General features: G+C 49.9%; 1 protein-coding gene across 1 annotated transcript in view; it reads right to left on the bottom strand.

The window, feature by feature from the left end:
• Positions 1–85: 85 nt before the first annotated feature.
• The window catches only part of ACSBG1 (acyl-CoA synthetase bubblegum family member 1), a 63,958-nt gene continuing 53,279 nt past the window's right edge, over positions 86–10,764 (bottom strand). Inside the window, exons 6-14 of the mRNA XM_020883875.2 lie at positions 7,920–8,000; positions 7,682–7,831; positions 7,169–7,345; positions 6,056–6,237; positions 4,902–5,132; positions 3,966–4,183; positions 2,785–2,924; positions 1,980–2,226; positions 86–752 (exon numbers count right to left, since the gene is read on the bottom strand). Coding sequence (XP_020739534.2) covers positions 667–752; positions 1,980–2,226; positions 2,785–2,924; positions 3,966–4,183; positions 4,902–5,132; positions 6,056–6,237; positions 7,169–7,345; positions 7,682–7,831; positions 7,920–8,000 — 1,512 coding nt within the window. The 3' untranslated portion in view covers positions 86–666. The remainder of the gene's footprint in view (positions 753–1,979; positions 2,227–2,784; positions 2,925–3,965; positions 4,184–4,901; positions 5,133–6,055; positions 6,238–7,168; positions 7,346–7,681; positions 7,832–7,919; positions 8,001–10,764) is intronic.

Below are 10,764 nucleotides of genomic sequence, written 5' to 3'. Positions count from 1 at the left end.
TATTGCACACTGTCCTGTGGGCTAAATACCCACCACTCTGGACTCATCTGTTGCTCAGTTGACAAAATCAGGTGCTTGTTGACAGTTCTGTTAAAAAGTTTAATTTCAAGTTACACATTAAATACAATCAAATAGGCAGCAGCACTTTTATTAAGCATCAGAGTCAGTGGGCGTATGCATTGATGGAATGCCTGGTAACGGGATGATGGGAGCGGCAGCATCCAATGACAGTCCACAGTAAGCCAGGCCGTTAGGGGAGTCACAACTGAGCGCTTTCCTGGCTGCACACTTCATCAAAGCCGTCTTCCCTCTCCTCCCTCCCCTCAGCATCCAGTCTGCCTCCAGATGGCCGGTGAAGTGAGCTAGCAGCCTGTTAAATCTACCTGAAGCTAAGGTCCCAAACTGTCAGCCCTTTAGTTCTGGAAGGAGAGCTAATCTCATTGTCACCTGAACAAAAAGCAGTACTTAAAACTGTTGACACATGAAGCTTCTCGGGATTGTTGACTATTGTTGGTGTAAGACCTGGCAGATACCAGGACTGTACCTAACCTGGAGAACCTAAGAGACTTGCCAGAAGTCCATGTGCCTAGACCGAAGAGGACCTGGGGGTCAGGAAGACGCTCAGCCTGCCATCTTAAGGAGAAACCAGGGAGGGATGACCCCTGCTTACTTATTTTGCTCTTGGTAAAAGGAATCGATGACATCTTTGTACTTCTCCAGGACTACAAGGCGTTTCAGTTTCATTGTGGGACCTAAGAGAAATTGGAAGAGATGAGTGAGGCCTGGGCTCTGAGATGTCTGTGAAGGTTATGTGGTAAAGCTCTAGACTCACTAAGTTCCATAACTCTGGAATTAAGCCAGATCAACAAGTAGCCAGCCTCCAAAATGGCCCATGGTGATCCCTGAAGCTGGCAGTCACACCCCTTGTGTGGCTCCTTCCCACACTGTACCAGAGTTGGTCTAAGTGGCCAGTAGAATACAGAGGAAGTTGGGTAGTTTACATGACATAACTAATAGGCAGATCATCCCTGCATTTCAGTGATCACTAATACGATGTTGGAGATTATGTTTTGATTGCTTGTGATGGGGGCAGGGGAAAGCCCTGGCCCAGGGAGGGCCTCTGCCATGGTCTTTATGAGAGGTCTTCCAAGTATCACTTTTCTTGGCCTTGGTTCTCTTCTCTAAGGCAAGGCTGAAAGGGCTCTGCTTTGGGTAGCTTAAATTCCATTTTGTGCTAACTCATACTTGGCTGTGTAACTGGAGACTTCAAGATCAAAGCCATTTATAGAAACTGCTTAGAGAGGACATCTGTCTGGTTGACCTTACATTCAATTTGTTAGCGCCAGACAGCCAGATAAGCTCAGAATTCTGATAGCAGCTCAGAATTCCTGTAGATAGTTGCCTCTGGGTTCAGCCTTGACCGGTTGGAAGGAGTCTCATTGAAAAAGCCATTTCCACCTCGCCCTGTGTCATGAACACCCCAAGATGCCACAGCCAAGAGCGACTTCATCCATCCGGCAGAGGCCACACCAGAGGTCTTTTCTGATTCTGTGGGCCATTGGTCCAGAAGGGTTTCATCCCTTTACCTGTTGCATGAGCTGCCTTTGCAAAAGATTATGGTGTTTTCACTCCCTGGAGCCAGGTGAAATGCTAGCCCAAACTCTAACAGGGCCTTGGTGTCTGCCTGGTGGTCTCATTGTGCTTTCAGAGGAAAACGATTTCTTAGTCAAAGCAAAGTTAAATGTCATGTGTTCAAATGAATGAGTTCCAGCACATGTACATTGAACAGGCTCTACCCAAACACGAGCCCAAGCACTTAGCAGTCAAGGTCTTCCCACAGGAAGGAGGCAGGTGTCACCTGAAGTGCCATCAGGGACCTTTGGTTTGCCAAGGCTGCTTCCTAGTGGGCACCTCCCAGGCTCTGCCATGGCCTCTGCCCACCTGCACAGCCCCTGCAATTGTGTAGAGAAAACACCTACCCAGCTCTCCACCTGAAATGGAGAAGTCCCTCTCAAGAATGGCCCACTTCTGGATGTGGTAGGGTCGTGCAGCTGCATTCATGTTGACTCTCTGGATCCCTTCTTCGATGGCCTGATACACGGCCTCATCCTTCTTCCCCACAACCTCAGATACCATGGTGGCTTTGCTGCCCACCCTCTGGCAGAACTCCACGGCTTGTTCCGTCAGATTATCCGTGGGCTCAAAGGTGTCAGGGTCCAGAGTGCACTGAAAAGCCAGAGACAGATCAGAACCAAGCCTCACTGCACAGGTCATGTGCCCGGGCCTTGGAGGAGGTCTCACTGCTGACCGTCCCGGATGTGGAACACTGTGAGATGTTTCAGAGAGCTGGTTTTAGAATGAATAGGACATGCTACTCAGACTGCTTGAGCCCTTTAGGGCAGGTGGAAGGAAGGAAGGACTGAGATTTAGATGACCTCAGCCAATGAGATCATCTTTTAAAACAGGGGCCACAACTCTGGGCCCGTCTACTACCCCAGAATCAGATACCAGACACCAGACTGGGAGGTGTCTATAGCACTTTGTACACTGGACTGTACTAGAAAACCCAGGATCACCAAGACAGCACATTACTATTACTAACTCTAACATGGGGCAGAAGGGATTCCTGTATGCCACGGCTGCCCCGTAGTATGGGCAGAACTGACAACTTATTCCAGAATACGGTTGTGACATCCACACTGTCTTGGCCAAATATTGCTTCTGCCCAGGGCTAGACTCATAGACCACCCACTGGCTGCTCCTTCCCCCACCCCCCAGACACACCTTCAAGGTGAGCAGCATGGACAGGAACTTCCTCTGGTCTCCAATCAGCATGGCGTTGCTGATGATTGGCAGCTCTGTCTTCACGGCCTCCTCAATGGGCACAGGGGGTACGTTCTCCCCACCAGCCGTGATGATTAACTCTGAGGAGGCAAGGCCAGGCCCCCAGCATAGGCTTTAGTACAGGGGCTCAGGACAAGTACACCCAGACTCTGCCCGGAGAGCTGACCCTCTATGGTCAGAAGGACCCAGGTTCGATCACACACCTGCCTGCATGATTTCCAGAAAGGCATTCACCCACTCACCGAGCTTCAGTTTCCCCTGGGAAATTGAGGTGTGGGGTTCCCACAGGGATGCTGCGGGCGTTGGACAACATAAATAAAGCACCTCTTCCTTGGAGGTGTCCCCAACTTTCTTCCCTGGGGGAGCCAAGTAGCTCAAGGGAAATTTGAAGTTTCATGCTTTATTTTAAATTTTATGTCCAGTTTGTTTTCTACTCTGCATCATATCCATGTTTGCATATAGAAATACAAAATATTATCCCTCATGTCTCAGTAGTTAGGATTCAGTGCTTTCACTGTTGGGGCCCAGGTTCAATCCCTGGTGGGGGAACTAAGATCCTGCAAGTCAAGCAGCATGCCCTCCCCTCCTCTCCCCCTACCAAAATTACATCCTCCAATTTTCTGGAAACACTTGCCTTGTTTACAGAAGGAGTTTGAATTCCAAGTTTGTCATTTATTAGTATGTGACCTTGGGCAAATTACTTAACCTCTCTGGTTGTCCTCATTAGTTAGGTTGGAGTAATAGCAGTATCTTTCCCACGGGAGACAATAGTAAGTAAAACAATGTCATTCATTCACTGTCTTTCATTGGCCATTCATTCATACACCTAAAAACCTTTAACTGGCCCTACCTCTCAGCTCTGCGGCAGCCTGGCACCCACCACCTTGCTGGAACTGGGGGTGGAGGGGCTGGGAGGCTTGGTCAGAGGGAGCAGGTTCCTCCAAGCCCTGGATCAACCCCCCCAGGGAGCCCTGGGGTCCCCAACTTCTCAAGTGTTCATCGATGGCAAGGCATGTGGCATTAACTAAGAGCTTCAACACTTATAGTGGGTATAAATAGTGGTGGCAGTATAATTGCTCCCACGTCCCACCACAGCCTCGAACCCAGCTGGCAGCACTCACCTTTGAGACGCCCCGTGATGTAGAGGAAGCCGTCGGCATCCAGGCGGCCCGTGTCGCCCGTGTGCAGCCAGCCCTCAGGGTCAATGGCCTCACACGTTTTGTCCTCCATGTTCAGGTAGCCCATGAAGATGGTGCGGCCCCACAGGCAGATCTCTCCGATGCCCTCTGCGTCTTCATTCACCAGCTTCACCCGGCAGCCTGGCACCACCTTGCCAGAGCTGGGTGTTGAGGGGCCAGGAGGCATGGTCAGAGGGAGCAGTTTCCTCCAAGCCCTGGATCAACCCCTACAGGGAGCCCTGCGGCTCCCAACCCCTCAGTGTTCATCGACAGCTAGAATGTCCCCTCCTGGGATTTTTGTATTTTAATAGGTTCCTCATAGCTAAGAGGTAGGGCCAGTTAAAGGTTTTCAGGTGAATGAATGAATGAATGGACAAAATCTAGATGGGATAACTTCAAGTGCTGTGATGGGCAGGCAGGGAGGGGAGATATTTAAGCACAACAGAGAATCCTTCAACTCACTCCCAAGAGCTGACTGCCTTCCCAGTTCACCAGAGGACTGGCCCAGTCCCCCCCACCTCCACCCGCCCCAGCTCCCATCGCAGCTGGAGCTTGGACCATCAACAATGCTGGGACACCCTCTAACACACCCCATGCTACTGGAGGGAGGGAACAAAGGGATGTTCCTCCCTCAGAACGCTGCTCAGGGAGCCCCTGGGCTGCGAGACTGTTTACATCCACAGACCCGTGTGACACTGTCACAGGGACCACCCCATAAGACTCAGGCCTGGCAAATGGACTTGGCCCAAGATAGAGCTGTTGGCACTCGGGGATCCAAGGTCCAGTGGTCTGGGCCCAGGGTCCTAATCAGCAGATAGCCACCGACAGGTATCAGCAAAGATGTTCAGGTCAGCATATGTGCCAAAACTTGGGACACACCTGTAGAGCCGGTAGTTGTAGGGGCTGGACATGAAGTGGGGGCCTGAGGTCTCACTGAGGCCATAGCCCGCATATAAACGGATGTTGAGGCCCAGGAAGAAGTGCTGTGTCTCCGCAGTCATGGGGGCTGCCCCGTAGAAGTTCTTCTGACACTTGGCAAAGCCTAGCGCCTGGCGGACCTTGGCTAGCACCAGGTAATCTGCCAGTCGGGTTGTGAAGGGCTTCAGATCGCTGGTGGGAGAGGGAGAATGGCTCACAGAAGACAACACATGCACACACATGCATTAAAAGGGAGGGGGTGGTCAGCAGGTACCCTGAATGGCAATTTCAGTTATCTACTCTGATTGATTAGTGGTGATGCTGAATCCATCACTAAATATTTTCAATATTGGCCCTTCCTATGAACCTGCATGCACACATGGATGTATACATGTAGTTTTGTGCAAATACATCTTGAGCCAGGAAGTCAGAAAAACAGATTCAGCTGTGTATGACAACACAGATGCACAAAAGTGCACACACAATAATATGCACATGCAGACACTGGAAGTATGTATGCATGGACACGTGTACACAGGTGTCTGATCCCATTTGAAACCCTTGAATGAGTCGTTTATACATATTTACTTTTCACATCCATGCAAATGAAGTGGTACAGACACGTGTACACATCACATGTGACACGATACAGTTTCACACTAGACACACTAGTGGTGGAAAACATTTCTAAATTGGAACAGGCCAGATTTATGCTATTGACCCTCCTACAGCACTGGGTGAGAATTTAAAAGCAATCAAAAGGCTGCGGGCAGAAGATTGGGATGTTGGGAAGGCTAGAAAAGCCCCCATCATTGTGGCCTCTACTTGAGCCACCTTCTGAAGTCTGGAGTCCCCTCAGGAGACTGCCAGAACCTGCTCCCAGGGAGGTGAATGCTACTCCAGAGGGAGCAAGTCAGTCCTTGCAGTCAGAACCCAAAGATGGGGTTACTGTCTCCTGTGGGATCTGGGAGGAGAACGGGCTCAAGCCCAGCCACTGATAGGGCCTCTGTGAAGGGGCCTGGACAAGCCTGGCCTCTCAGATCCTAGGTTGTGTCCGGGGGTTATGAGCCAGCCCTGCTGCCTCCCCTGGCCTCTTCTTCCCTGGCCCCCTGTACCTGCTCGGGCAAGTGAGGTTCTGCTCCAAGGTCACCGACATGGCCCAGAGCAGCATCTTGCGCCGGATGAAGCCAGACTGAGCCGCCACCTCCTGGATCCGCTCCATGATCTTCTCCCACACCCGAGGCACCCCCATGTGGGACGTGGGCTCCACCTCCCGCAACGTGTTCACCAGACTCCCCTGTTCGCCACCAGCGAGAGACAGGCTTGTGGCAGAGAGCCAGCTGGGAGCCAGGAGGCCTGTCCACAGAGTCAGCATGCACCCGTGCAGGCCGCCTGCACGCAGGCACCCACACAGGTGCACACCACGCAACTCACATCACATACTACTGGCTAGGACTCAACGGCCATCCCTTCCCCGCTCCTCTTTGTTAACAGAACCCTGATGTTGCTCAGGTACTCGGGTGGCAGTCCTGGTGGCAGTGACTTTTCTATCAGTCTAACTCAGACATGGTCATCTCATTCCCCTAAGCAGTGACTGGGCTTCCCAGGTGGCGCTAGTGGTAGAGAGCCCACCTGCTAAAGCAGAAGACATAAGAGACGCAGGTTCAGTCCCTGAGTTGGGAAGATCCCCTGGAGGAGGGCACGGCAACCCACTCCAGTGTTCTTGCCTGGAGAATCCCATGGACAGAGGAGCCTGGTGGCTTACAGTCCATAGGGTCACAAAGAATTGTACATGACTAAAGAGACTTAATACGCACACACACAAGCAGTGACTAGTTGAGGAGTGGATGTGGGACATGATTTGGGCCAATGTGGGGGGAGGAAGAAGTCTGCTAGGGGGCTTCTGGGGACATTCTCCTCACGGAAAAAAGAAGGAGCACAAGCACAGGTGTAGTGTAGGAGACCGTGATGCAGGGCAGGGCTGTGGCCGTCGGTGACCATCCTGTGATCTTACACTGAGGGTGTCCTGTCCTTGATGGTGCTGCGGACCCACAGAACCACCCTGACTCACCTTCCCTGTACATAATATCACTAAGTTCCCTTCCTGTTCGGTCATCTGAGTTAGGCTGTGAACACACAGGGGACCGGCAGGCTCACAAATGCTCGCACAGGGCCCACAGACACAAGCACACACAAGGGCACACGTACAGGCAGAGAGGCAGACTGACCTTCAGAGCATCGGGCTCGGCAAAGCAGACCTGGGCCCCCCACTGGATGCCTGTCCACAGGTCATAGATCTGGGCGGCGATGTGGCTGAGAGGCAGGTAGCTGACCACCACCTCCTGTTGGATTTCCGCAGGTTGGATATCACCAGCCTGGCTGCCATACCGTGCCGTCCACGTGATCTGGAGGATGGGCAAATGGGCCTCAGGTGGTGTCTTCAAGTTAGCTCTGGAAGTGCCCACACCTGGGGCCACCCTAGGAGCTTGGGGCACTTCTTTGGAGTGTTCTTTGAACACCTTCCTGGGCATCTCTGCAGGAGCCCCTCTGGCCCAGGCCTTGCCCTTCCATCCCCCTCCACTTTGCTGGGCTCAGTCTGGACCACAGACTTAAGAGCTGTCGTACTTATCTCAGCTCCCTGTACAGAGGGGCTGAAGGAGTCCCCTCAAGGGCTGCTGGGGCAAGGCCACAGTCCAGGCCCCCCCTCCGCCCACCCCCACGCATCTGGGCCTCCGTCCTACATTGTCCTGACTCAGCATCACACCCTTGGGCTTCCCAGTGGTGCCTGACGTGTAGACCAGCGCGCAGCACTGGTTAGGCTTCTGGGCGCTGATGATGGTGTCCAGGGCCTCCTCAGGCACCTCATTCCCCAGCTCCATGAACTCTTCCATCTGCAGCAGGTGGGAGAGTGGGGGCAGTCCAGGTGAGCTGGGTGGGTTCACACAGGCCCCACCTGCCCCCAGGTCACTCTACCCATACCGTGTACACGCTGGGCATCTGTGTCGGAGGAGGCTCTCCATATATCACTACTGCCTTCAGATGTGGGAGATTTTTCCAGATCTGTGTCGACAGAGAAAATAAGTGGGGTTTCATTAAAAGTAAAAGCCACTTCTTAAGAAGAGCTCCATCCCCAGGTGTTACCCAGCCTGGCAGGTGCCTTGTGGCAAAGGTTGTTGGTCTCCAGCTCTGACCTTTGACTCAGCAGGACATCGGCCACCCTTAATGCCTGGTTTCCCATCATGAGAACTTTGGAGCATCAGAGGTGGAATACACAGGGGACAGGGAATGACTTCCATTAAAGGAAAGCCAGACAAGCTGGGGCCTGGCTGAGCGGAGCAGAGGACTGTGTAACTATGGAAGAGAGAAGCAGAGAGGAAGGGGTAGAGGAAATCAGAACTCAGTTATCTCATTGAGCTGAGGTGTCAAGGTCACAGTTCAGGAAAGCTAGGGTGCCTAGAATTTGTGAGATAGAAAACCAGACAGGAAAGAATTGGAAGAGAAAGAGTTCGGTGAATCTTTTAGGTGTCTTCCTGAGTCTTTGGTGGAATACCAATCTGCACAGGCATAGGTGAAACTTCATGAAACTGGAAGAACAGATGCTGGAGGAAGACCAATGGCTGGGGCTAGAAGACAAACAAGAGCTTGTATGGGGCCAGAGATATTCATGTTTCCATCAGCCAGAGTGAAGGGCCCTTAGGAGGTATGAAATACAGACTTCAGAAGCGACAAGTGTTAGTTATGGGGCTAAGTTAGCCTTAGAGGAAAGGCTATGTAAACCTGCCCTGAAAGGCTTCATTAAACACAAGTTTCAAAGCCAAGTTCAAAAAGAGAAAAAAACTGGAATAAATTAACATGGGGGAGAAAACTAAGAAACCTAACATATATGTAATTGTAGTCCCAAGAAACATTTTTAATTGTAAAAAGTCTGAGAAATTTCTAAATTTGATTAAAACTATAAATCCATCAATTCAAGACTCCCAGCACATCCCAATAGGATAATCATAAAGAAAACCATGCCAAGACACAGCATGATCCAACTGCTGAAAACCAGTGATAAAGGAAAAAATCTTAAAAGAGGTCAGAGAAACAAGATATACCATGTGGAAAGGAACAAAGATAAGAAAGTATAGACTATTTATCAGAAGTTATGCAAAGTAGAAAACGTTGGGATGGAGTCTTTAAAGAGCTAAAAGGAAAAAAAAAGAAACCCCATCAACCCTGAATTCTAAACCAAATGAAAATACCTTTCAAAAAATGAAGGCAAAAATGAGAAACTGACAGAAGGCATTGCCCTTGGACTTGTATTCCAAGAAATGTTGAAGAAAATTCTTTAGGAGGAAGGACGATGAACCAGATGAAAACTCGGGGAGGACATGAAGGGATGAAGAGAGCCAGAAATGGCAAATATGTGGGTAAACCAAAAAGAGACATCTTCCCTTTCTTTAAAAAATTTTTTGAATGATACATGACTATTTAAATACTACATTGTAGTGACTTCTCTGGTGGGTCCAGTGGCTAAGACTCCATTCTCCCAGTGCAGGGAGCCCAGGTTTAATCCCTGGTCAGGGAACTAGATCCCACATGTCAAAACGAAGAGTTGAGCTCCCATGCCACAATGGAGATCGAAGATCCCAAGTGCTGCAACTAAGATCTGACATAGCCAAATAAATAAATAAGTAAATAAATAAAATACTACATTGCGGGGGTTATAACTTACATAGAAGTTGAGTATGAATGATAATAGCACAAAGTATGGAATGGGGACACAAGTACACTGCTGTAAGATTCATATGTCACTTGCAAAGCAGTACAACATTACATTCTAACAGTATTTGAAAGTAGACTGTGATGCTTTAAAGATGCATATTGTAAGCCCTAGAGCAAACACCAGAGGGAGAGCTAAGAAGCCAGTAGATAGAATGGATGAAAGTGAAAGTGTCAGTCGCTCAGTCATGTCCCACTCTTTATGACCCCATAGACTGTAGCCCACCAGGCTCCTCTGTCCATGGAATTTTTCTGAAAAGAATACTGGAGTGGGTTGCCATTCCCTTCTCCAGGGGATTTTTCTGACCCAGGGATTGAACCCACATCTGTTGCATTGCAGGCAAATTCTTTATCATCTGAGCCACCAGTCATTCAGTTGCGTCAGACTCTTTGCGGCCTCACGGACTGCAGCACGCCAGGCCTCCCTGTCCATCACCAACTCCCGGAGTTTACTCAAACTCATGTCCATTGAGTCGGTGATGCCATCCAACCGTCTCATCCTCTGTCATCCCCTCCTCTGGTCTTCAATCTTTCCCAGCATCAGGGTCTTTTTGAGTCAGTTCTCAGCAGGTGGCCAAAGTATTGGAGTTTCAGCTTCAACATCAGTCCTTCCAATGAATATTCAGGACTGATCTCCTTTAGGATGGACTGGTTGGCTCTTGCTGTCCAAGGCGCTCTCAAGAGTCTTCTCCAAAACCACAGTTCAAAAGCATCAGTTCTTTGGTGCTCAGCTTTCTTTATAGCCCAACTCTCACATCCATTGATGACTACTGGAAAAACCATAGCCTTGACTAGACGGACCTTTGTTGGCAAAGTAATATCTCTGCTTTTTAATATGGTATTTAGGTTGGTCATAAATTTCCTTCCAAGGAGGAAGCGTCTTTTAATTTCATGGCTGCTGTCACCATATGCAGTGATTTTGGAGGCCAAAAAAATAAAGTCTCTCACTGTTTCCACTGTTTCCCCATTTTTTGTCATGAAGTGATGGGACCAGATGCCATGATGTTAGTTTTCTGAATGCTGAGTTTTAAGCCAACTTTTTCACTCTCCTCTTTCACTT

This window comes from Odocoileus virginianus, chromosome 16, assembly GCF_023699985.2.
Source record: "Odocoileus virginianus isolate 20LAN1187 ecotype Illinois chromosome 16, Ovbor_1.2, whole genome shotgun sequence".
In the NCBI taxonomy this organism is placed as follows: domain Eukaryota; kingdom Metazoa; phylum Chordata; class Mammalia; order Artiodactyla; family Cervidae; genus Odocoileus; species Odocoileus virginianus.
Note: the sequence above shows the minus strand (reverse complement) of the source record. Positions and strands in the feature narration are given on the sequence as shown.